The sequence below is a fragment of the Festucalex cinctus genome, chromosome 10, assembly GCF_051991245.1.
Source record: "Festucalex cinctus isolate MCC-2025b chromosome 10, RoL_Fcin_1.0, whole genome shotgun sequence".
Taxonomy (NCBI): Eukaryota; Metazoa; Chordata; class Actinopteri; order Syngnathiformes; family Syngnathidae; genus Festucalex; species Festucalex cinctus.
This window is the reverse complement of record NC_135420.1, coordinates 18286396-18313841: the sequence shown is the minus strand read 5'-3', so window position 1 is coordinate 18313841 and position 27446 is coordinate 18286396. Positions and strand designations below refer to the sequence as shown.

General features: G+C 38.9%; 1 protein-coding gene across 7 annotated transcripts in view; it reads right to left on the bottom strand.

Moving 5' to 3' along the window:
- LOC144026839 (cytosolic carboxypeptidase 6-like) overlaps positions 1 to 27446 on the bottom strand; it is a 313459-nt gene that overhangs the window by 53253 nt on the left and 232760 nt on the right. For 5 of the 7 annotated variants that reach the window (XM_077533870.1, XM_077533871.1, XM_077533872.1 and 2 more), the window contains 6 exons: positions 22444 to 22575; positions 21396 to 21526; positions 18289 to 18778; positions 15463 to 15611; positions 12055 to 12268; positions 5584 to 11986 (listed from right to left, as the gene is read on the bottom strand). The exons of 1 other annotated variant lie outside the window; for it this stretch is intronic. In XM_077533870.1, the coding sequence (XP_077389996.1) occupies positions 11790 to 11986; positions 12055 to 12268; positions 15463 to 15611; positions 18289 to 18778; positions 21396 to 21526; positions 22444 to 22575 (1313 nt within the window). In that variant the 3' untranslated portion in view covers positions 5584 to 11789. One more of the 7 variants, XM_077533875.1, reaches the window with a different exon arrangement.

The following is a 27446-nucleotide window of genomic DNA, read 5'->3' as shown; positions in this document are numbered from 1 at the left end:
ACGCTTTGAAAATGATGAGGATCTTGAAGAGAAAAGAATTAAGCTGTGTGACATTTATTTTTGTTGCTCGAGTCAATGAAGCGGCCGCTTTTTGTTGTGATGAGAATGCAAAGCGGGCTAAACGCGCATGACGAATGAGGGCCGTGAACAGACAAACAAACCAATGAAGTGCTGCGCGCTTTCATGTGGCGGAAAGCACACCGACGCCGCTACGCTTAATTATGTACATGTAATACTGTTTACGGCTAAAAGGTATAATATGTCCTGTTTTTCCCTCACATAAACATCTTTGATGACAGTTTCTTTTTAAATAAAGCACCGATAAAGAATAATACTCTGTAGAGACGGGCAAGGAAAACAAGTATACTGTTGCACTAGGTGTCAAACTCGTGTGTCTTCTGTTCTAAACTTGAACTATTTGTACACTTTTAACAGAAAAATGTTACTTTGGCGGCATGGCTAACCACTGGAACACGGTGCTGCTGCCATGTCAAATTATTCAAGTTCACTCAATTGGTCCAAAAATTCTCATTATTTACAAAAAAAAAAAAAAAAAAAAAAAAAAAAAAAAAGTGTTTTTGCCCATCTATCTATGTTAGCGATGTACAGTGACAGGCAGAACAATTAAATTCTTGTCCATTAGATGGCAGAAACTACAATTAAGATTTCATCTAAAATATGAACATTTGTGATTAAACTGTGTATTATTATATCAAGGTAGACTTTCTCATAATGTTTGTATAAAAAAAATACATCACAGTTGACATATTGTGAGTGGCTACTGTTGACTGAAAATGACGACTTGCGGGAGATAAATCAAATAGATGTGAATAATTGTGAAGACTGTCTAGTGGTACATCAGTCACTTCTAAAGGGACCTTTGTGTTTGTGGAAGATATTTTCTCACAGGTTAAGTCACAACAACGTGTCAAATGCATGGTTGGACTGTCTGAGTAATTTAGAAAAACACCATAGCTCGCATGTGAGTAAATTAAAGTTTGACAAAAGTCAGAATTGCACTTGTGTGCCATTAATCCAATCAACAGGAAAGTCAATTAATCATCTGCTCCCAAAAACTTATACATTCTATTTTAAATATTACCATGCTCCCAATGAGGCATTTTTATGTTCTTTGTTTTGAGTTTGTTGTTTTATGCTAGACCATAGAGAAGGCTTTGATGCAGCCTCTGAACTGAACGGTTGGAGCAATGCTAGTTATTAAAAAAGTGGCCAGCAGGTGGCAGTAGAGTATAAGAGATCAACCAGCTGCTGTGTGAAAAATACTTATGTCCATTATTTTTTTGTGTGATGAAACTGAATGCAGATATCCCAAAACCTGTAAATAAAAAATGAAAAAAAATGGACAAGTGTTTTTCCACATAGCAGCGACGATATGCAAAATATTTATCAGTAAATATTTGCTCGCTACTTCGCAGATTTCATCTATTGCTAGAACGTAACCCCAACGATAATTACCATACATTTTCAGCTCAAATTGTGCAACAAAACAAGATGTTATTCTAACATTAAATGACCGTTAAAATGCTATCAGTGCAAATGGCTGATTCTGAAACAAGACATCAATGTGAGAGCGAGGGGTGTGTCGATTGGTAAGGGGTGAGTAAGGAAGTAGAGAGGTGAGATGAATATTTAAGCATGTTGCAGCGATTAGCGTGCGTGTGCAGCGAGCTAGCGACATCGCCTGCTGCCATGACGACTCAGTGAAGTCGCTGTGTTTTTGTTTTGTTTTTTTGGTTCCGGCGGTGGTTGCGGGTCGCCTGCATTAATAAAGGCCGTGTGGGGGCTCGGGGCTGAAGCATGCGTGAGTGCATATTCACACGTATAGGCTGACTTTTTGCATCCATTTACTGGAGGGCCTGATGGACTCCAACATTGCTCGTTTCTAATCACCGCAAAGAGCCAAACAAGCTTGTTGAGAACGATAAGGACCTTTTGAAAAGAGCTGGCAGCCTCCATATCGGTTATGTACTGTGTGGGGACATGCAGCCCAACGTGGTGAGTGGGCACAAATGGAAGGATGCCAAGAAGATGGAGGGAAAGAGGGAGGGTCACTTTACTGTCGATTGCTCGCAAAAGCCACACGCGTAATTAAAATGTATGAAGTTACTAACCTTGAGGGCAAAATAATGATTTTACACCACTGCGGGAAATAAAGATTATGACGTGACTCATGTTTTGCACATGTTCGGTTCAGGAGACGCTGACGGAATGATGAAGAGAGCAACAACTCGATGAGAAGTGGGCAAACTTTTGTGCTTAAGGGGCTCATTTTGATATTTTTAAATGGAATGGTGGGCTAGGCCAGTGATTCTCAAGTGAGGTATGTTTCAACTATCTATATCATTACATTTGTGCTTAAAAGTATTTTTGAATTTATCGACGTACAATATTTCTATTGCAAAGTTTATGTGCAATAAATTTCAAGTAGCCTATTTTTCAAACTTAGCATTTGCACAGTGTTCAAACTGGGTATAACAATGTATGAAATGCGATTGGCTGGCAGCCTGTCCAGGGTGTCCCCCACCTATTGCCCAAAAGCCAGCTGAGATAGGCTCCAGCACCCCTGCGACCCTTGTGAGGAATGAGCGGTCAAGAAAATGGATGGATGGAAATGCAAAACCTTGTTTCTGGGGGAAAAGAAATAAAAAATAGATAAAATTATATACATAAAAAAAAAAACAGGTAAAATTGTCAGAAAATCCTGCAAATAGGTTTTGCATTTCATCCATCATTACACGTTCTTCGAATAAAACCTGTCAAGGTCTAATTTTTGATGAACACTTAAATATTCATCATCCTCTTAAAAATAATTGACAGTCACTTTTTTTTTTGCTTAAATCATCTCCTCATGATGCAAATGGTTCAATTTTGTGTGTTTCCTGAAAAATGTGGGGAAAAAAAACTAGTATATTCAAAAGGCAACAAATTATGCTTTCTATGCTACAATATGCTAAATGTTTGTGTTTTTTGGTACAACAAAAATGTTCATTGGTCAGTGTAACCTGCTGAATGTTTAATAAAAATAATGCAGTTTTCTTAACTTTTAGATAATTCGTTCAGCGAATAATGTGCATTTTTTTTTTGTAATGTAGCTGTTATTGTGAATGTTTGAACAGTTGAATGCTGACATTTTTACACATTATGATTGTGTTTTGGGTTGGGTCATTGTGGTGTTAACTTGCCAGTTGCTATGAAGTCGTCATGTCCCTTATGATGATGTTTAATGATGATGTAAATAGGGGGTAAGAGTGTAATAATTTGACATTGCTGTGTCACTGCTGGGCCAATATAGTTACAATTTATTTGGTTAAATGACGGGCGAAGTGGAGCAACAGAAGACGACAGAAAAAGTGAATTTTGTCAGTAAGATGTCACTTTAAAGACAACATTGACCACAGCCTGCGCTCATAACAGTTAGCGAATTAGCTTATGAATACATTACCCCACAAAATATTGATTATGAATAGAACATGAACACTAAATTGTGAATTATCATGGGCCATGTTAAGACCTTCATCAAAAACAAAACAGTGGTTTGCGCCTAAAAAAGAAATTATACCGAACAGTTGCAAATCATAGCAACATTATTCCATTTGAGAACTGCACCCAACATAGAAAACTTCCACATTTGAGCATTCCAAACACTTCCAATGTCACAGCTACTATGACACGAAAAGCCGGATAAGATGAATCCGACACTGCTCCGAGGAGCTCCATAAAGGCAGCAAAACGTCCATATTCATCGGGTTGCGCGTGTGACACAAATACAATATGTTCCCCTATCTTACTGCGGCGCTTATGCGACAGACAGCGAGGCTGCAGAGCCCAGCCCAGTATCGCCGCCACAGCGCTAATCCATCATCACCTCCACTGAATCACCGCGCTGCCAATAAAGCCGGGTGGCAATACATTAGGTGGCATGTGGCAGGCTTTAGCCATAGTGACATTGACAAGTCCCCTCGGGCCGCAGGAGAAGGCTGGCCGCGTGCTACACTTGCTTACACAGGCAATAATATATGGAAATGCATCTGTGGGCAAGAGCAGCGCAGTTTGATCTATTCACGGAGGAAGTGTACTTGGTGCCCTACTAGAAAGAGGCCAAAAAGTGCAATGGGAGAGATCACTGACACTTTACTCTTTCTTTGGATGAATTTAATATACATTATCTGGTGTAATACCGGCTTGGTTTAGTACGCAGATTAAAAAACAGCCCAGCAAGAAGAACTGACTGCTCTGGGCCAAGAAATAAATTAGCATATGGCCATCCATGTTGCTATTTGCTAACATTTTACAAACTGCTTTCTATGCAACCGGGTGAAACTGATAGCGGTGTTCATTTTTTTGGATTCATCCATCCATCCATTTTCTTTAACATCTGTCCTATTTAGGTTCACATGTGAGCTGGAGCCCATTCAAGCATTTAAATGTAACAGCTATTGAAGATTTTGAGTCTTCAATTAACATATGTCTGTTTTTGAAAAATAGGGGAAGCTGTTTTTGCCCAAATCAAGATTCAAACTCATAACGAGGCAAATGTGCTAACAGATAGTACACAAGGAAAGTTTGAAGTTTTCACTCCCCCCCCACCAAGTGATATCAAAGTTTTACATAACTTACATCATTTTATCCTATGAAACTACAGCCCTGTTGAATGAAAAATGAGGACTATTATCGCCATCTTGTGACATCTTATGTCGTGAGTGTGTATACGTAAATATGTAAATTTACAAATAGCAAAATTTGTTTTCATGGGCTCCAGTTTTCAGCAATATAAACTTTTACTAATAGAAGACTTGCGTGGACTAAAATGTTATTACAAAGGTAAAAATGTCCAATATTCATATACCATTTCACATTGTTTTCACTATGTAAAATTATTTTCTGTAAAAAAAAAAATTGTTTGTTTTTTTGTTTATGGTTGAGTGTCTTAAACTGATTAAAATGAGACTATTTCCGAGCTATGATGTTTGTCTGATTTGGTTTTGGTAAGACTTTTTGTGACATGAAAAAAAAAAAGTGGGAAAAAAAAAAGTTTTAGGTTGCATTTCTAAACCAAACTATGGTTATCTGTAAATTTTGAGCAGATTGTGTTACTTTTACCCAAGTGTGTTAATCATTTTGACCCAGCAATTTGGACTGCGAATCTTAAAATGGTTGCCATTTTTGAACATTTGGGTACTGAAGTTGTGGTATAAAATGTGTATTTTTAGCCAAACCTATACTCAAAGTGGTTTCTTGGTAGTTTTACATCAGGATGTGTCGTTTTTACCCCTTGACGGATCACAAATCTGGACCCAACCACATGCTGGGTTAAATCCTCAACCCAATGCAAATATATGTAAATAATTCAGGATTGGTTCAGTCACTAAATAAAGACTAAGATTTCACTGTACAACAACATTGCTTTTCCAAAAAAGCCAGATTTGAAATAAATAAAATATGTAAATCAATTAAAGACACTTTTTCTGTCTTTTACATAAAAAAAAGTAGCAGATCAGTTTCCAACATGAATAAAGAAAAACATTCAGCAATTGAAAAGACAAAAAAAATGCCAACACAAGATTAGTGCTGATAGAATAAAAGTCTGGATTTATTTTTCTTTATTCTCTCTACATTAAACACATGTTCCTGAATGCAGCAAGAGACACAATAAGAGGATGCTAAGCATCTTGCCAGCGTAGCAGAGGTGTGGCCGGTTGAGCAAGGACATACTGTATATACACACACACATACACTATTGCCTAGTATAGAACATTGTTGCCTCTGGGAGGCTAAAGCAGGCTGAGGAACCGAAATCATGAGAATGCCTTTCACATTATCGTACCGACGGGCTGGAACACCATACATTAATTACCCTGTCTTGCCTTAATGAGCATGGCAATGCGCTGAAAGCTAAAGAGGCCTGTACAGCACAGTTCAATTCATTCATGACAATGAATATGGTGGTAAAAGTGAGAGTTGCCATGATGAAAAATGAATGTCCCTTTTGGTTTGGAAACGATAAATATATATAAATATTTATGACTTGCACCAAACATTCCTGTGGATGCCTTAAGTGCTGCAAATTCTTGTTGAAACTACATATGGGCGTAATAATAAATTGCTAATTTTGTTTGTTGATAGTTCATTCATAGAAATTTCTCCACCCCATTAAAAATAATAATTGATTAAATTCCGGTTAACTTCCCCTATGGCTAATCAAGGAAATGTAGTCAAAAGCCCACCACTAATTGAAATAAAAATTGCATTAGAAAATCTCCCAAAACAAAACAATTCATATTTACTTAGGTACGGTGTTGGGTCACAGTCCGACAATGTTGTACTAACTGCTACATATTGACACTGAAAATGACATCTTGAAAGAAAAAGGTAGAATGAAGTTGATGAAATATACTTCGCGCAGCAATTGGAAAACAAAGAACACAAAAAGCCACTTTAAATGAGAAGTCAACCCAATTTTTTCTTTACAATATTATTGTATGCGCCCCCACTAATCTATAACATAGAATTCTGATTGATATTGTGTCCAAAATCCACCCGTTTTTATCCATCTCATGGGGGCGGCCATTTTACCACTTGCTGCAAACTGAAAATGACATCACAGTTGCTTCGGGCTTGGGTAACCAATCACAGCTCAGATTGGGAATGTCCCATGACCAAACATAGTAAAGACATGAACCGTGATTGGTTATTACCTGAGCAACTCTGATGCCATTTTGAGTTCAAAGCAACTGGCAAAATGGCTGCCCCCTACAATAGATAAAAACGTGGATTTTCCTGCTTAACTGATATTCCATACATGTCATATTAATCATAATACCATGTTTAGACTAGTTTTTGGGTTGACTTACCCTTAAGTCATACATTTTCTGCTTTTTAAGTCATGAACCCAAACATAGTGGAATCCATTTTCTGTGAAACTAATGACAATCAATACCAATATTCCAGAACTCCCCTTAAACATTACACACACTTAAAACATTGGCAGCAAACAGGCGTTGAAAGTGGACGCATCTTTTGTTTTTTTTAAATCAACAGGTTCTGAGGTACTCGTGAGGCTCACAACTAAGCAGAGAACAGTATTTGGGCGGATAGCATGTACGCGACACAAACAGCAAAAGCGTTTTAACATCTTGCAAAGCGTTTTGGCTTGAATCGAAGAGTTGAGGGACTCGCGGTGTGGTCGGCACGTCTGATTAAAACGCCGTGAGGGTTGAAAACATAGAAAAACAGCACCATTTGAGGTCCGTATAGAACGGTTTGCTGGTAGCACCGTCAACCAGTAAAAATCTCCAAACGCAACACAGACACAAAACACGAGCACGGGAGCGACTGCACGACGTAGCCAAGAGCGGATTACAACACGGCCGCAGCCCCTCGACGCACGGCAGCATCCTCAACGAAGCAGCTCAACAAACATCCTTTTTCCAAGAATGATATTGTGAATCGAGGTGTTTAAGAAGATAATATATGTATATATTCTGTACATGTTGCGTAACCAGGGATAACTTTTTACGATAGATTTTCTTTTGACTATACACATAGAGCTTAGAGTCACTGACAAACAAACACCAGAGTAACAATGAGGTAGGGCGGTGAAAGTTGGATGAAGTAGAACCGGTTTGTGGATTGTATACAAAGTTACTGATACTGTCATCAAAAAATAGAGACCAAACAATGTGTTTCTCCCAGCATCGTCTCTGAGGCTCCAACATTTCAAGTCCTATGTACACAGAGCAGTCCAAGCGGTAGCAGTTGCGCTCCCAAGACCTTGGCAAGCGTCATCTTGATCTATGTGCATTTGGAAACACCAGTCTGATTTCATGTCAGCAACTGGAGGTGGCACAGAAAGAGAATCACAGCTGGTGAGGTTTCAACTTCCTCTTTTATCCAGCGCTACTTGTGAGTCAGTGTGAGAGCAATGGAAGAGCCTGGCGTTAATATAATATACAGCCGTGAGCAAATGGCTCAGGTTACTCGTCCGGTTGGTACATGTTACAAAGTTGCTGATTAAGCTGAATCCAAGTCCAAAACATGAAATTCCTCATTACATAAGTCAAAAGACTAGGAAGGAAACCAGCCTTTGAAAAGGTGGCAGACCTGCATTGTCTTTACCTCCGACTCGTTTTGGCATCAAACGACAATGAAACAAACGACACATGACAGCATTATGGGAATATCTGCAAGGTTGTTTTTGCACAGTGGGTATCTTTCATTCACACTACATTGATCATATTTCCTCAAATAGTGGCCTCTAATAGTCATATAATAGTCATTTAGTTCACTATTGTTTGTGCCCAACTCGGAGACATTAAGTGCTGTTTTGGTTAGTATAACAGTAATAAAGTGTAGAATTAGGCTCAGTAGCCGCTGAGATGAGGTAATCGTCAATCCAATAAAAGGTGATTACCGTGATTCGATACATATCTTGACACGATTCTAGGACGGTGCAGTTTTAAAAAAATGGGACAATATGACCCAGTTGGATACTGATTCGATTCAATAAGGTACGCTTCATTTCAAGAGGGCATGACGTATGGCAGATTTTGGGAAAGTAGACAATCATTTTACAATATGGATTATCGTGTGAGTACTGTAAATATGGCACACACACACACGTACGTATATATAAATGTGTACATATATACTGTATATATATATATATATATATATATATAAACAAACAAATACAAGTACAAACATGTAAACATGTACAAATACGTACGGTATAAGGTGTGCACCTCAATGAACCGAGTTAATACAACCTACATCTAAAGACATGAGGTCTGATATAATTCAAAGACGGATTTATTAGTTAATTTAGCGATGTACTCATCTTTTAAATCAAAACCAATTTTAGGATTGAAATTGTTTTTGTTCCACCCCTAACAGAATATTTACTTATTGTAATATGGTGCCATTTATTTGTTTTTGAGTGATTATTTCAGGCATAACGTCTATGGGAGGGACAGCCACCATTTGAGAAAATACAGTATTATATCTCAATGCAAACACTTGTAAAACTTAAATCTTTTTTTTCGTACAGGGAAACACAAAACAAAACACAAGAAACCCTTTTCAAAACCGGTTAAGTTGGGACGGGCCGTTTTTTTTAAAAATGTGCAAACCACGCTGATCATTCAGTCAGCATCCTGTTTGTTTCACATTCAATACTTTCGCTCATATTGACCATCACTTTATATGACCTACATTCTGTCATAGATTCCAGTTATCATGTGATACATCTTATAAGTAATAAATCCATCAAGCTTAACGCTAAGCATTGGCACGTCAACAACACACCTGCCACTCACTCACAAAAACAAAACATTTCAATGTGCATCATGTTAACAGAATGATTGTTTGGCCATAATTTAATATTTAGACATGGGGGAAATAAAAATACCCCAAAGGGGCTTTTAAAGATTGCCAAATTGACGTTTAAAGTGCATTTGATGTAAATGATTTGTCACCTTTACAAATTTACATTAATAGTGAGGCTTCTCTAATAATACCTCCAGCTTTGTATCACTGATCACTTTGGCTCGGGAGATGTTTGTTCTGTTTAGGGCTCTAACATCACATTTTAAAGCCAACAAGTCACATGGAAAAGAACACAAGTTCATAAAGAATATATATATAAAAAAACGATAAACATACATGATAGCGACACCAATTAGATAATTGTCCAGAATATTTATAACTGGACTGCAAGACAAAAAGACAATATCACTATAGAATGTAAGATAGCTTAACAAAAGGCTGAGCTGAACTTTGGAAATACTGTTTAAAAAAACAAAAACAAAGAGGAACAGCAAGTGGCAACCAACGTTGCACAAGTGTGAAGAGGAGCAAAGGCTTGACAGGCAGCTCTGCAGCAGATTCACAGTTTTGCCTGTGTTGGGTCACACTTGAGATTTCAATCGCCAGCATTTCGTTTCAGAGGGCCAACAGCCGTGGAAAACTTTGTGAGACAAAATGGCAAAAAAAAAAAAAAAAAAAGAACAAAGGACAAGTCTGACTTAAAACATCCCTTGGGTGGCCATATTTAGTTCCCGCCAATGGCATTTTTTAAGAATAGGGTTATTGTGGGCTTCACAATACGTCAACAAAACAGTCGCGTCTCAAGACAGCTTTACCCACAGCGTTTCTCCAACAGGCTCGACTCCACTGATGCTCCTAACAGTACCGATAGCCAACTCGTACATTCTCACAGAAAAGTGCACGTCAAGTCTCAAGACTTCAGCTTCAACCACAATCACAGCTCACGAGAAAAGCCAAGGGCATGACGCGCCCCGGTGATTGCCAAATCCATTTAAGGCCTTGCCCGCTCCATCGCTGCCTGTTCAACAGTCCGGGTCTCTAACACAGTCAACTTCTGTCAACAAACACTGATAAATGACATCACGTTTCATAGGGCTTGGTCACTGCGGGAAAGTACTTGTAAATTGTACAAAAAGAACATATTCCAAATACAAAAGACCTACTGTAGATACTTAAAACACCGTACATGAGGGTCCTTATATAATTTGAGGTTCAGGTAAAACACAAAAGGAAAAAAATAAATAAAAAATGTTCCAACCGGCAATTTTTTTTTCCCAAATAGAAATATTGCACATAACATAGATCGCCTTTTGTAGAATTCAAGGTCGCAAAATTAATCTGACTTGACTATGTACAGTATTCATGTTATTTGCTATTATGCTATGTACTGTACATGTGCTTTGTTGAGCAGATGGTGCTTGTTTTCTATGTCGAAGGAAGCAACATCACAAAGTCAGCCATGAGCTAGTCTATACATTTTTTCATAAAAATCCCTTAGTTTCCAAACTAGCCACCGATACCAAGTTGATACCACTAGTACTGTTGATAAATACCCCCCCCCCCAAAAAAAAAAAGATTTAAAGAAAGACCTATTTATCCCAATATAATATTTCTTCTTGACATCGCATGACATTGATGGCGATTTTCTGTTCTTCAAATTTTTAGTTCCTAATTAGAAAACGTCCACAAGAGGGTGATCACGTCCAAGGGTGGGCATTGGCCCGTTACCAATAACTGTTATCGGTACTCGCCTAGCCCTTAAAAAAAAATAAAAATAAAATAAAGCACCATTTTGTACAATTTCTACTAAATTTCTACTATTGAGAAAAATGTGTTGTGGTTGACCTGTAAGCCACAATAATATCTTGCAGCAAGAAAATGTGGCTATCAAAATTTTTTTATATTCATTATCAACTCCTCTTACGAATGCAATTGCAGTAGCAACTGCAGATTCTCAACTAAAAAAAAAAAAATATATATATATCGGGACAGTTCTAACAAACACTAGTTTTCCACTGCACAGCAACTAAAGATCCAGGGAAGTCATCTTTTACTTTTTAAAAGCTTAAAGGACTCAGAGTGATATGTTCTGACACAGAACAATAAATTAATTTCACAATCTCTTAACGCAAACCATTTCTTCGTACTGATACCATAGTTTAAAAAAAACAAAAAAGAAAAAAAAAGCAACTCTTTCTTGTTCCCATCTGGCTTGTGGGTAAAGCTGTCTAACTTAAATGGGCTACCTGGCCTATGCCGTCTTAAAAAATTGGGCCTTTGGTGTTTAACATCACAACCAATCCGATGAGTTGAAGCAACAGTGGCGCCGCTGAGACTGTGAAAAACAACCTCAAACGCACCCAAACCGAGCCCCCTCCGTATCCTTTAACCTTTGCGTGACGGGGAGGAGGGAGAGGTGGGGATCACAGAAGAACACTTCATCTCTACACGCCGTCATAGGTAAAGTTCTCCATCTTGACTGTCTGTCTGATGAGCAGCTTGGACTCCCGCCGCTCCTCGTTCTTGATGGACTTGTTGATGTCCATGATCTTCTCGCAAATATATTTGTTCACTTTGGACAATCTTTGCGTTATCTCCGCACTGTCTGCCGTCTCTTGGGACACTCGGTCGTACAGACACTCTGTGGCGAAGAGTAAAAGAGTGAGTTAGAAGAACCATCGAACGCGGTCGAGTGGGTAAACGTCTTACCTCGGACAATTTTCAGCTTGCTTGGTGAGAGGGGAGGTTTGGGAAGGGCGTCTTTCTTCTTTTTAGTAGCCACTCCAGTGACGCTGCGGTTTTTGAGGGTTTCTGTGCCCCAGATCATGACAGCCAGGTTCTTTGTGAACTTGGAGTCTCCCTGGGTGCGCTGCAACTGGTGCCACTTCTCTTCCTCCACCCAGATCCCTCCACCAAGGTGTACCTACGTGTGGGTGAAAAGCACATTATGGGGTTTAAGTAGTTAAGAAATAAGTATCTGAAAGTGACGTATTTATGACTTACTAGTAGACACAATAGGATATGTTAGTAGCAAAATTGCAGCAATGTACAAATAGTATTCTTCAGGTATAAGTTATTTTACTTGAGAGTTGAGACCATGCCTGTACTTTCTACTCCTTAATTAAAATGGGATCCTTACTTTTTTCACTCTCTGCAGATGACAACATGAAATAACAAATAAAGTGAGGTAAAGTCATACGGGGTCGGAATTTTGATTACCTGAGCTGTTGGGGACTTTACAGCAGAAGACAAACGAGGGAGCAGTAACAATGACGAGGCAACAAGATTCAGTGAAGATACAGTAAATAGCAAAAATCAGTGAATAGATGCGCCCTCTGCAAAGAGTTTCAAAATTGCATATAGATGCCACAATATTGCAGCAAAGCAATCACTTCAAAATTAATTTTCAAACATTCCATCGTGAAAACCATCAGCCTGACCAAAAGTGAAAAACCACGGCTCAGCTTGCGAACACCGCATGACCAAAATCAGGAAACAGGTGACCCGTAATTGGCTGCGCAACTGTGATGTCAATTTTAGGCGACAGGATGTGGCAAAATGGCCGCTCCCTGGGATGGATAAAAATGAGTGGATTTTGCAGCTTAATGGACAGTATGTTAACATCTATCTGCGAACCAATCATTCATTTAAAATATATATATATATATATATATATATATATATATATATATATATATATATATATATTAAATTCAGTAGTATGCAAAAAAAATATGTTCCACCATAACTTGAATTTTTTAATACAATCATAGGTCTAGTAATTCCTAATTATACTACAAAGGTCGTGTGATGTCTGACTTGTTTCACCACCAACTTGCTGCTACAGACACCTAAAGGAGAAGAACTCTGCTAATGTAGTAAGCCTCTGGCAGTGCTTGCAGCTAGCGTCGGACTCAATGAACGACCGCTGCTTTCCTTCCATGGCTGAGACATGCAGGTGGTCGTCGCTGAATGCTGTGATTCGGGCTCCCTCCAGTTGTCACCCTCTGCTTTCTCTCACTAGCTTTTGCTAACTTGTCCTGCTAGCCGCTAGTGCTTGCTAGCTATTCGTTAGCCACTTAGCCAGTTCTTGTTCACCGCTCCCGCTGTTCATGCTCTCCGGTCTCCTCGCTTACTCCAAATAATGACTGGTAGTAATTAGTGGTAGCCTTTCACCACTAGTGGTGCTAAATAAGACACACTGTCCCTTTAACTTCATCCATCCATCATATTCCTCAAACAGAATAATAATCAAAATGCCATGTTTAGACTAGTGGGGGGCATTGAACATGCTACAGCAAGGAACATTCGTGAGTTTACTTGACTTCTTTAATAACTCATGTGCAACACACCCACCACAGTCTGCTAGAGTGAATTAGGGGTATGAGCAAATCAGGACCTTGAAACCAAACAGATCATTGCTAGCCGTGGTTGAAGAAATCTTAACCGACTTACTTAAACCACACAGCTAATCCCAAGAATCACTACTTTTGCCCACTACACAAGTAAGATCAAGCAACTGGCTGCTGGTAGGGTGGATTACTCCCACCGTGAACTTAGCATGTATCTCTCCACAGGCTGTTGCATAAGCACGTCACAAGCACACCAAGCCGATTGCCAGCCCGGCAGTCTGCCCTCGTCATTTAGGTGGGCAGAAGCAGCAGGGGTCATATCTGACTTGCTTTCTCTCGGCTCCCTTATTACTCTAAAGTCTTTAGGCCCTAGTCCAACAGGATTTTCCCTGTGCAGCTAATGTGCTTTAGGCCGTGGGCCAGACTCGTTCCTCTGCCTTCAAGTTAGGAAAGATTGTTTTCATCCTCACTTTTTGTCCCTTGCGTTTATTTTCCTCTCCCTCCTTCCTTCACACCAGTCCGAACCCTCTCGCTGGAACTGACCTGTCAGTCACTGTGAATTTCTCTCGTGCGAATAATTAATACGGGGTCCCCTGATGGAAAGAGGGTTCTCATTTGAGAGAGAGTTCTTCACGCCTGAGGTGGCTGCAGGCCCCAGAGCTTGTAGTACCAATTGCAGCCCTGTCAGCAGATTGCTGGTTGCATTATAGGCAACCCTAACTGGCTAATAAACACTGATGATGCTGGCCGGGCCTCCAGGAACAATAATAATCTTCGCAACCTTGTTTACCTGCCAGAGCTGGGCAGAGAAAAGAACTGATCTCAGGTGAGCTCAAGTTCATGCTTGTTGCAAGGAAATAGTGTTTCCTGCACAGTAAAGGTACTTGCGTACCATCAAGAAAACAGCCAACATATGCGAAAACAGAGTATATTCTAAGTGTGGGCAAAGTACGGCCTGTAGGCCACACTTTTTTTTTTTTTTTTTTTTAAATCCAGCTCACCGAGCATATCTAGCACATCAGTTAGGTTTCATTGCTTTTGAGTAAGCCTGTTTTGTTAAAAACTGATTCATTGTGTAATGCATTGGTGGAGAAGGAACCGTGCCAGCCACAAAAGGTAAAGTGCTGTGAAGTGAAAATTAATTTCCTTCTAATAAACTGCTGAGTCAGCTTATGGTTAACCAGTCTTTTGCTTTTGGCAAGTATTAAAAGTTTTTTTTTTGCGTGGTTGGCTGGTGCCATATTAAACCATTTTCATCAAAGCAGCTATTTTTTTTGTATACAGTTTAATTTAAGAATTAAACATGACTGTAAGGTGATGTGTTGATGCACAACAATATATGAAAACAATATAAGGTTTAACAAAAACTTGAACTCGTAACTCAAGCATGATTGTGTGTTTTTTTTTTTTTTAAACTTCCTGAAAAGCAGTGACGCCCAGCAATGATGATATGTAGCTTATCATTGCTGAATATTTATTAACTCTATGGTTTTCTTAGTTAATAAAGCTGCATCGTAAGATGAAAGTAGCAAATATGTCAAATTTTCACCAATGTGTAGCCCTAAAAGACCTAAAAATGGTAAATGTCAAAAATAAGAGGAATATAGTATTTCAGTCAATATTGAGATGTCAAGAAATAAACACACTAATAAAAAAAATAAAAAAATACCTATCCTAATAATTTTGTCAGTCCATTCATATATTTTAAAAGTAAACGAAAAGAGGTATTAACAACATGTATGCTGGATCAAAGTAGGAGGCTGACCTTGCCATCGTTGCATGTGTAGACTGTTCTCGGAGATGGTGAGTAGCTGGAACTGGTGTTGGCTTCTTCTCTGAATGTTTCCTGGGTTTCAACAATGGGTTCGACCACCTCAGCCTTGATTGTCTGAGTGCCATTGTCGTGCATAGGCTCTACAGAGGAAAAGAAGGAGTTGAACATGAGACACTATTACTGGGAAGCTGTAAAGTAACCAGTTGCATAAGACAATGTAGTGCTGTCGTATCTACTAGCATGCTGACATGAGGTTTGAGATTTGAAGTACTGGACGAGTGCCCAAATGTTCGTCTGGCTCATCCTAGACTTGCCTGTGCCTGGGGACAGGAGGTTATTTTAGCCCACTGGTTAAGCTGGCTTGGTGGCCGGCCATGTTAAGCTCTAACGTAACTGATGAGTTTTAATATCAGGCAGCGCACTCCATCCTGTGTACAAAGACACCCCGGGGTGCTCTAATCTCTTGCCTGTCCATTAGATAGTCTAGCCAGTGACCAGGCTTCTTGGTCCGAAGTTACACTGACAGACTTCTGGCAGAAGTGCTTTCTGTATATACATTGTTGGGAAATGAACTTGCAAACCCTCGCCCACACAAATTCCAGGACTAAATTTATGGCTGTCCTGGACCTATTCATAACCATTTGCTGAATTATAATCCCATTGTTGAAATAACTGTGAGGTTTAAACGTCTTTAAAATTATTGTGCGAAGTAGACCAACTAAATACAGCCGTTGCTTATTATTAAAATTTGTCACTGTCAAATATATGAGAAGAACATTAAAAAATGTGCACTCTTATTTACGGGAGTGAAGTGAAGCCACACTTTTGTTTACTACACAGTGCACAAGGTGTTTTGACTTTGATTACTTTCTGTATTCATTTTCACAACGTAGTGTGACAAGATCAAGACAATACGTATGAATCAACACTGCAGTGGAATCTCTGATGAAGTTTAATGCCTCTGAATGGAATAATTTCTATTTTTGCCAATAATGTTCTGAAGATAGAAATTTGGCAGTGAGATTAAGACGTGTGCTGTAGAGGATAAATGGGTGGATGGAAGCTCTGGACAACGAAGTAAGTTTATTTTAGTTGTACTGTGCTACCATACACAGCAATGAATTGCATTATTAGACTTTTTATCATTTAGAATGTTAAAATGCAACTTCAAACATTGTCTAAGGTTGAAAGGCATAGGGGTGACAATTTGACCCTCGACCAGATTATTTCTATTTCAATTATTTCCAAATAGTGAACATTTTATTTTAAATTCTAACCACCAGAACAGAACGAATTGTGTTCAACCTCCAAGACTTCACTACAAATACAACGGACAAAATGTTTACACACCCTTGTTCAATTGCGGCCCATGTCAAATGGAGTCGGGAAAATAGAGAGGGAAAGTACAAACGCTTTTTCTGACATTTTTTTTTGTAGTCACATCTTATTGCATAAATCATAGTCTGCAAACAGCTTCCACAGCATCAGAGGGATTTGACTGTTCAAAGCTATCAGCCAAGAGAAGGACACCAGCTTCCAAGGCATTAAGTATACTTAGCATGTATACTGTACCATGGAACACAGTGAAGAAAATATGGCACAATAGTGACATTTACCAAGAAGTGGACGTCCTTCCAAAAGCGATGAAAAGACTGGTCAGCGTGGCTGCCAAGAGGCATACAGCAAGAATGAACAAGCTGCAGGAGTTTCTGGCAACAAGTACTTGCTGTTTAGTACATGTGAGAAAAAGCTCTCATCGTCATACGTCAGGTAGAGTGGCAAGGAAAAAGAATTAAAAAAAATACACACACTTGAAATATCACACATGGAAAAATGTGTTATGGTCCGATGAAACCGAGGTTGACCCAAAAGGTAAATTTGGTGTCAACTGCTAATTCATCAAAAGGACACCATACCTACAGTGAAGTATGGCGATGACAGCATCATATTTTGGGGCCTTTTTAAGGTGGTCAGTGTTAAGCACAAAACCCTCAGGCTGCTGCAAGAAAGCTAAAACTGTCAGGGAAAGCCAACTAGAATATTGAAGTTATTTTGGATTGATGTGGGGCATTTTAACTCATTCACTGCCAGTCATTATAGAAAATTTTTACATTTCCAATACTCACGTAATATTACATTCAATAATTATATATAAACCAAATCTACCAAATAACAGAATAGACTCCCTACTTTTTGTCCCGTCCCGTTCTTTTATAATTGACAGCAGAAAAATGTAGGTTTGCCAAAATACAGCCATTTCTCCCATGGACTCTGAAACTGTGTTTATTTCCTATAAAATGGGGCAATGATGTCATCTACCGGTGGTTGGGCATCAGTAAAGTTGTTTCCAAGTTTGATATTTACAGTGGAGCATGCTCAGATTCGCCCCCATTTAGCACCGCTCTAAAAAATACAATTGACAAGTATACTTGTCAAAGGCAGTGAATGAGTTAAATGGTGGCAGATGTATGCTGCCTCTGACTTAACATGAGGGTGAGACCAGTGTTTGTCTCCAGTTATGAATGGTGAGCAGACCATATTACCTCAGTTATTAATTCTTACTTCCCCTCTCAAATATATATAAATTTTATTTCAATTGAGTTGTGCAGGTTATTGGTCACATTAACAGTGGGAAAGTTTTGAAGTCTCCCTCTTTAATATCACAAAAACCTTTTGATCATTTGAAAGTATTTGAACAAGGGTGTGTAGAGTTTTTATACATATCCACTTTAGGTAGTCATGATCAAAAGCACCTAATTTGACTCTGACCGAAACACATAGAACTCAAAGTACAGGTGCAAATATGTTTTGGCTTACCACTGCCCAGCCGCATGAGAAGCACGTCCTGCAGCCGTCGATTGAAGTCCCTGAGTTCTTTGACTTCAGTTAGCAGGCTGCCATATTCCTTTAGTTTCTTGGTCTGCTGTACCAGCTGCCGACGTGTTCTCTCCAACTCCTGCTGCAGCCTCCTCATCTCCTCCTCCTGTTGCCTGTAGCTGACCACCAGCTCGTCGTATAGGACGCGAGGAACCACCGCCGCAGCCACATCCGTGTCCACCTCAAGATGTTGCTGCTGCTGCTGCTGGTGATGAGGATGATGATGATGATGTTCCTGCTGCTGCTGTTCTGCTTCCATATCTTCATCTTCATCGTCAGCATCCTCTCCCTCCTCAGCTAGTCGATCCTCATCAAGGTCCTCTTCGCCTTCCATACAGGAGTTGGCTGCATTTCTCTCCAGGCGAGCTACCACTGCTGCCAAACTTTTGGAGGAGTTTGAAATGGGGCGGCCATGGTCCTGCGATAGGGCCTTTAGAGGAGAATATTTGACAAGTTAGAGGTCTGCACAGTCATTGATTTGAATATGTTGTTTGTATTCAGGTCCAAAACAATTTCAAGGATGTCAGCAAATTCAGTAGGAACACATGCAACAAAAACTGATTTCATCTCATACTAAAATGTATCGGTACATAAGACTTCTAAAATAATAAAAGCAGGGGTTCAATGTACATGCAACTTTGTCCAAACACCGCAACAAATATATTTTTAAAATCCACCTTTCACTTCAGTTTTGGGATATTTCGACCGAAATGTCTTCGCGGGAAGTATGACAAAAACCCTCACTCGAAGCTGAACTCACGAAGAACAAAGGTACACATCACTTCCTGTTTTAGAGGCTAGCGATCATTGATATCTATGCTAGTCAATGTGTTGACATTGACCACAGAGACAATGCGAAGCATTTACCATCTAAAAGCTGGGACCCTCGTGAGGATAAACGCTTTGGAAAATGAATGGATGGAATCATGTCAAATTAAATAAATGTGCAAACCAATCTTCGGACTTTCTGCACGAAAGCGGTGGAAAACTATAAGTCGTCCTTCGACAAGCGCTTCACGAGTGCTAAACACGTAAAACGTGTTTGAAAGAAATATGCAGTCTTGGCAAATCGAGGTCTGTCGGGAGCACCGAATGAGTTAAGGTGAGAAACGGTGCACAGTTATGCAACATTTTTATGTGAAATTGTGAATGATGCATGTTAAGCTTAGAGTTGGGCACTTTCTGATGTAAATCAATCATTAAACATGTCTTTAATTAAATGTGTAGAATTATAAACTGAAGTTATATTACAATACTCTCTTAATTGAAAATACAAAAGTATGATTTTCAGGGAGATCAAGTGGAAGCTGATGATTTTGAGGAGGAAATTGAGTAGTACAACAATATTGGCCATGATAGAATTACACACTGCATATTTCTTAGCATTTGCAATTTATTTTATATACTTTGATTAGAATGTGCATAATGTACCTGTAAGAGTATTTGCACTTTTGATTTTAAGAAATTATTTGCAATTTTCCAAGTTATGTGAACTTGTTGTTCAATGATATACAATAGATTAACGTTAAAAAATTAAACGGCATAGTGCAGTCCGGATTTTAATTTTTTTTTTCCCCAAACATTTTCTGTGGGTGGTGTGCCTCGAGATTTTTTCAATGAAAAAAAGTGTGCCGTGGCTCAAAAAAGGTTGAGAAAAACCTACAAGAATACTTAATCCGACGACCATGCAATTCTAGAAACAATACAATCCCTCCGGAAATACAGCAAAATTCCCTAAAACATTTAACCGACAGATGCTCATAATACACAATAATAAACATTCATCAATTATGGCCCTCAAAGGACTGAAACTTAAACGACCACTGACAGGGGAGGGGGAAAAAATGCGCACCATGTGCATATGTTTTTTGATGACTGGAGCAATCTCACGAACAACTAACGAGGAGTCACAGAGTTCCTGATGAGCCGCTCAGAGGATTTGTCCGTGAAAGGGCATCTGTCCAGAGTGCTGGAATTTGTGTTAATCCACCATATGGTAAAAATAGTGTGAGGGATTTTGGGTGGGAGCCCAATACACATATACACCCACCATATACAAATATGTCACATCAATCCCCTCTTTACAGTTTTCTATTCTACAAATAGTAAAACCACTCAAATCACATTCAAGAAGGATCTACAAAATTCATTGAGCTCCAAACACTTCAAAATAGCCGTATGAAGACATTAAAACACTTACTTTCAAAGTGGTAGTTTTTAAATGTGGTTTTAACATGGCGTAGAAAAGCATTGCATCACAATGGCAGCTTTCATCACTATTTTGTTTCCTATTTAGCAAGGCATGAAAGCTTTATTTATACAGCACATTTCATATAAAAGGCAACTCATTGTGCTTCACCTAAAACATTTAAAAAAAAAATCCAAAAGGATTTAAAGGCATTTAAAAAGTTAAGTTAAGAAAAGTAGCTTACTAAAATTACTAAAAGAACGTTATGTACAAATACAAGATTTTGGAAAAATTAATAATAGAAAATAGAAATGTTTTAAACGACCTTAATCTTAGGTATGTGGTGAAAAAACAACAACTGTAAAACCTAGCTTTAAAAGCCTTTACCAGTTCATTTGTCTACAACAGTGAAATGCCGCTTCACCATGTTTGCTTTGAACTCTGTGCTCCACTTGTTGACTGAGTCTGCAGACCTCAGAAGTCTGGGTTTATATTCAATTAGCATTAGCACTCCTTAAATATATTCCGACCTAAACCAATCAGTACTTTACAGACCAGCAGCAGAATGTTGAAATCTATTCTACAGCTGACTGGGAGCCAGTTTGAAGCCTTTAGGACTGGTGTAATATGTTCAGATCTCTTTGTTCTCATCAGAAACTGAACTGAAGCCGTTTGATGCTCTTTTGAAGAAATCCAGTAGACTACATTACAGTGATAAAAGCATGGACAAACTTCTACTGGTTTGGTGCATGGACCCCTTCACACCCCAGTCTTATTTGGGCCAAATATTGTTAGAAAGTTATTTGCCTACTCATTTTCCCCTTCATGCAACATGGTGTGTACTCAAAACATCACCTACCTTTTTATGCCTTAGTGGCATCCTCTCTCCTCCAAAACTGTTCTCAATTGAATTTCCTGAATTCCTGATGGACATCTTGGGAATTTTCATTTTCTTTTGCATTATAAAGTCTCCAAACTCCTCTACAGCATCTGCAAAAAAATTTAAGACACAAACTCATCAAGTTTCTATCCCTTCAGTTCCATTCTCATCCAACTGTGCGTCATCTCTCTGTCAGAGTTCATTCACTTATACCTGGTGGAAAAATATATATATATTTCCAGAGGTACAAGCAAAGTGAAGGTTTTCACTTCAATGGACGCGGAGAAGGCGTTAGCTGGATGGATGTCACAGCCCAGACAGCTCACAATCAGGGATTAGAGATGTCGTATGTAAAACAAAACGGCCAGTCAGTGAGTTAGTGAGTCAGACGAGTAACACGTAAAATCAAATGCGCTGTCACGTTACTGACAAGTATGTCTGCGGGGCTGTCTGGACAGACACCGCAGCGGCGCATCTTCTTTATGACACATAAATACATTTTAAAAGCCAAACCGTGATAACACTGCTTTTAACGCCACAAAGTCGTCGGGCATAGCATCTCGGCTTTATAAAAAAAAAAAAAAAAAAAAAAGCGTGAAACGTCAACCGTCTTTTACCCCTTGTTGTGTTACATGTCCTGACAGCTCTACGTGTGCAGACGGCTAACTGTAGCATGCTAACTACACACAAACGAGCTAACAAGCGTTAGCTCCATGTTGTAAACAAACGACGCTGCTGGCTAACGTTACGCGCCGAACGTCAAAACAACCGTAATCTGTCTATAAGTGTGAAACATCACATAACACTCGTAGTAAAGTTGTCTTTGCGTATCTCACTAGTATGTCAAGCTAGCCGGGACGTTACTGCAGCTATCGGAGCTCAGCTGATGAGCTCTTTATGACAGGTCAGACTAAATAACTTGACACGTATATATCCGTGTTCCGACACACGTCGACCCCCTGTGGGGAAATTGGCATTTAAGACAAAAAGCTGTCACGGAACGGAGAGCGAAAAATGAGCAACTTACCTGCAAGGGCAAGGATGTGAGCTTCGCACGGCTGGCCTGCGCTGCCATTCTCTTCAGTCCTGCGAACCACATACACCTTCCGATGATCGAAATCGGCTCCGTGCTCCGGGCTGAAATTTTGGATGCTGGAAACTGGCAACGCGCAACACATGTCGTCTTCAAAGAATCGAACAAAAGCATACATTATTTTCTTTTCCTCGCTCGTGCACTTTTGATGCGGTTGACTTGCTTTCACCCCCACTTCACATAGTATAAAAATTATACATGTTGTGGATCATATCGGCGCTCCTTTGCTTTTGTCTGGTCCACATCAGCAGGGAACATCATCAAGGCATAACTAACAGACAATGCATTTTTTCCGACAAAAAATAAATAAATGTCATGGAAAAAAAAAAAATAAAATCTCACGTATCCCCCCCAAATGTGTTTGTCTTCAGCCTATCACGTTTTCTTTCAAATATTGATAACAATGCAGGGCAGCACAATGCGTGAGCTCGTGGTTTGCACATCTGTCTAACAGGTCAGAGGTCAGGCAACTGAATCCTGGCACCAGCCCACCTTTGTCGAGTTGCATGTTCTTCCTGTGCTTTTGTGGGTTTTCTCTGACCACTTAAAAAACAAACAAAAAACAAAACAAAAAAACAAACAAAAAACATGCATGTATGGCATTAGATTAATTGCACACTTTAAATTGTCCTATGGGGTATATGCCACGGAAGCGGCGGGAACGTTTTTGCACATCAGTTTGTTTCCGGTTTGGTTTGTGACGTGTGGGCTGCGTCAAAAATACTTGTGCTTCCGACTTTGTGCCCCTCAGTTGCGCGTTCGCAACCCGGACCGGAAACAATCTGATGTGCAAAATCATGTCCCGCTCTTCCGTGGCATATACCCCATTAGGTGTGACCAGTGTCAGCGTTCTGGGGGGGGGGCATTCCGGTGCAAACCCCCCAAATGAGTTATTGTGCTCCCTTGCTCCTGACTCCTAATGTGTTGCGTTTTTGAACCAAAATTTATATCTCAGTCACGAAGTGAGATAAAGATTTAAAAAAAAAAAAAAGAGAGACCAAAAATAAAATAAAATGTCTTATCAAATTAACTTGCTTAACAACAAGCTGGTTGGTACAAGATGTGATTATATGTTGTATGCTGATATTTAAAAGAATAGTATAATAGAGTGTTACAGCAAAATCTACCACGCTAAGCTCAGTTCAGCAAACATCCACATGAACTCTTGATTTGTCTTTTTTTTTTTTTTCCAATACTTATTATTCAGTCAACAAGGAATTAATAGTTGAAGAAGGATATAAACAGGAAGTCATGTAAATACGGCTTCTTTTTTTTTTTTAATTCAAAGCAGAAAGACAACAGTGTGTCCCATTGCAAGGTCCAGTATTACAAAATATTTCCGTATCATGTCACCCTGAGATGACATGACAAGTTAGCCGCTAGCTAGCCACTGACTGCCTAGCCACCATATGCATTATTACCCATTTTCAAAGGTGAAGTACAGCGTTTTACTGCTTTAAGCAGTTAAAGTCACTGTACATTAGTTGATTTCTTTTTGTATTTATTTCTGTAACATAAAAAAAAAAAAGAAAAAAAAAAAAAAGAAAAAAAAAAAGAAAAAGAAAAAAAAAAGACCTCATTCGGTATAACACTGCGACACCAATACCATTCGTTAACCTGTGCAGGTGTTTTCTAACTGGCATTAAGCCAAGTGGAATTTCCGAAGGCAAAGTTATGGGGTTGTTTTAAATACGCAACAAATAATTCCCTTTCCGTTTCATTTGACAGTAAATTGGGAGTGACAATAAATAGCTCACTGCTAACTGCTGCTTGTTGTGAAGTCAGTTTAGTTCACAGCCACCTGTAACTTCTAATTTAAAAAAAAAAAAAAAAAAAGTCCGCAGGTCAAAGTAATAATTAATAAAATAATAAAAACTGCTGAATGACAGCTCATATCTTGAATGTCAAGTCACTCTTATCTCAAGGTACCCCTGTAGTTTGGCTTACACACCCTACTTCTTGATTTACTAAAACAAACACACTCCTGAAATAACAAATTTGCTCAAATTATCTTTAATGTTTGAATTATAAGTTCTTATGAATATTCATTTATGTGAATACACTGATCATGGCCATGATGCTCACAACAATTAGAAAACATATAAGTATCTGTGTTCACCACTTTATTTCTTTAAACCTCTTCCAGTGCTTACATTTTCAAATCATCACTTTAAACAATATTTCTATTATGTCCATGTCCAATCACTGGTGAGCTATTTGTAGAACAGGCCTGGTGAGCTCTGCTCTAAACTATACGCCCAACAAAACTTTCTAATAAAAGTTTTATAACCGTGACAGTTTGATATCCATTTCCAATATTTTCTATGGGGAAAAGCATTTTGAAATCCAACTTTTTGACCTTTAAAGTTCCACTGTATACTACAGACAATTATTACTTCTCTGCAGTCTTGTGTCAAATTTTCAAGAAGTATCAATGACAACATTATTACACGTCTGATCAGATTTGATTGACCTACATCACGTGTTTCCCGGTTGCTCTCTTATTTGTTCCAAAGCGGAAAGGCCGGAGGACATGACAGTATCATGCAAGAGGACATAGACTTCTCCGTTGTAACTCAATTGAGGAGTAGCAGAGTGGCTAACCGGCACAAACAGTTTTGTTCCGCTTCGGCTGCTTTAATTGAAAATGAATTGATGCAGAAATTTTATGGAGCCTCAGTGTCTTCTCCGATGTTATTTGCGAGTTTCAAGGCATTTAGTTGAGGCTAGATTTTAAACGCGCCCATGGTGTTTGCTCATTGTGCTGTCTGACTAGCGTGAGATGGATGAGGACGTCCTCAAAAGAAGAAAGGAAAGCAACAGTGGCTCTCACAACTTGTTTTGCTCTCAGCGTTTCTGCCGAGTTGAAATTCGTGTGGGAATCTCGGAGTTGAACGCTCAACAGTGTTTCAATGTGTGACATTTTCATTTCTCTGTGACCGCGTGCATAGCCGATAGATCAGCCGCTCAGACTGCTACTTGATCAGAAGTTCACAGGCTATTATAGGAAAACGAGCGATAAACAAAGAGATTTGGGCAGGCTGTTAACAAATAGAACAAAGGATTACTGTTAATCTAAACTTGTGTTGCGTACTGTCCTCGAGGCTGCTGGACTTGTCAACACAAGGCTGCTGTGTCTTTCAAGCAGGCGAAGAGGCGAAGGGCATTTCTTTTAAATGGCCCACATCATATTGTTTCTACTGCCTGGGGAGGTTTAACACAATTCTAAAGCACTTTCTACAATATAAATACATTTCAGGGTCCATTTGGGTGCTGCAAAGATAATGGACAACTTCCTGGAGACAATAAAAAAAAAAAAAAAAAAACTTTGTTTGAAGGATGGCAGCCTTTCTGTCTGACTGTCACATGGAAGGCAAATACCACATGGGCAAAAAAAAAAAAAAAAAAAAAAAAATGTAATTGACGCATGTTCATTATGTACTTAAACGTCAAAAGACATTTACAGCTTGAGAGCTTTAGCATCATTTTATTGCTCAAGTGTAGCTCAAACATTTCATGTTAATTAAACCGAAATAAGGTCGTTTTTCAAGTGGTACATTAACTAAAAAAGCAAAAGAATGGCAGACAGTCAAGTGCAGACCTTTGCCAAGGCCAAACAATTATTTCGCGTCTCACATCTGGATATTGTCATTTAGATTCATGCATTGCTCCCTGAGAAATTAAAGGGTAAAACAGCCAAATTCATGAACTTCACTATTAAATAGTGCTGTCAGTAATGCATTAAAGTAGTGCATTACTATAAAATATTTTTTTCCCAAGTAACTACAAAGCTAATGCATTACTCATTCTACACAAATATTCAGACTAAAGTTACTCTTCAATCCCCCTGAGAGTTACTGAGCAGCATGCATATACTTCTACATACAAGCAACATCATTTCAGAGAAAATGGCATTTTACACCATATGAAGTAGTTGCAGTTGGCTACCTGTGGGTTGCAGTAGTGAGCAAGAATTGGCAAGAGTTCACCCTGTATTAATTTGTGTAACACCGAACGTATCAGATCAAGTACAAGACATTTTGAGCCCTCTATTACATGAGTATTATTATTATTTTTTTTCACCCCATTAAAACCCTGATGTATATGATCTGACACATGCATTGCACGGAAAATGCATGAGAGGGCAGTATCACCCAGATGATGGCTTTTCCAACGACCTTGCAAGATCGGCCCACTTGAGAAAGGAGTGAGAAATGTTCTGATTTTTGTAAATACTAATATGTTTGATATGTCTGTTTATAATTATATTTTTGACAGTTATGACAGCCACAGCGGCTCTCTCACGCACACATTTGACTGAAAACTAATGGCCAGGTCAATGAATAATAAAATACAGGAGGACATGATTCATAACACTAATGTACTCACTAAAATCACCAAACAAACAGCTATAGCTATTATAGAAAACTTAAGAAAGGTAAACTCATTGTGGACATAGTGAAATAGATTGTGAGAGTATTTAAATTAACATTGATGTCTGAGTGACATCATCGTTTTCTGTGCATTTTTTTAGTGAGATACCAGTGTCCATAAACAGAAAGAGGATGGAGAGCGATTCGTTTTTTCAAGATGCGTGTACAGTCATTAGTTAGTTTGTTTGTTTCAGCTAAAAAGAAAAATATATATATTAAGCTTTGCTGTACACTCTGTTCAGTCGGCAGCATTAGACATAGCGTCAATAACATGTCAAAAAACAACAAAAGAATCAAAATGGCAGTTTTTTCAAAGTCACACCAGATTGTGTGACTGCAGGAGGTCCCCAAATGTAATCGTTATATCTATAAACAATGTACATTATAAATGTTTCGTCATTACATGATTAATAGACAAATATGCCAAGTCAAAAAAAAGACTGCCTATTTTAAAAATTAAAGCATTTATTTTTTAAGTGAAGTCGAGAAAGACAGTCATTTTAC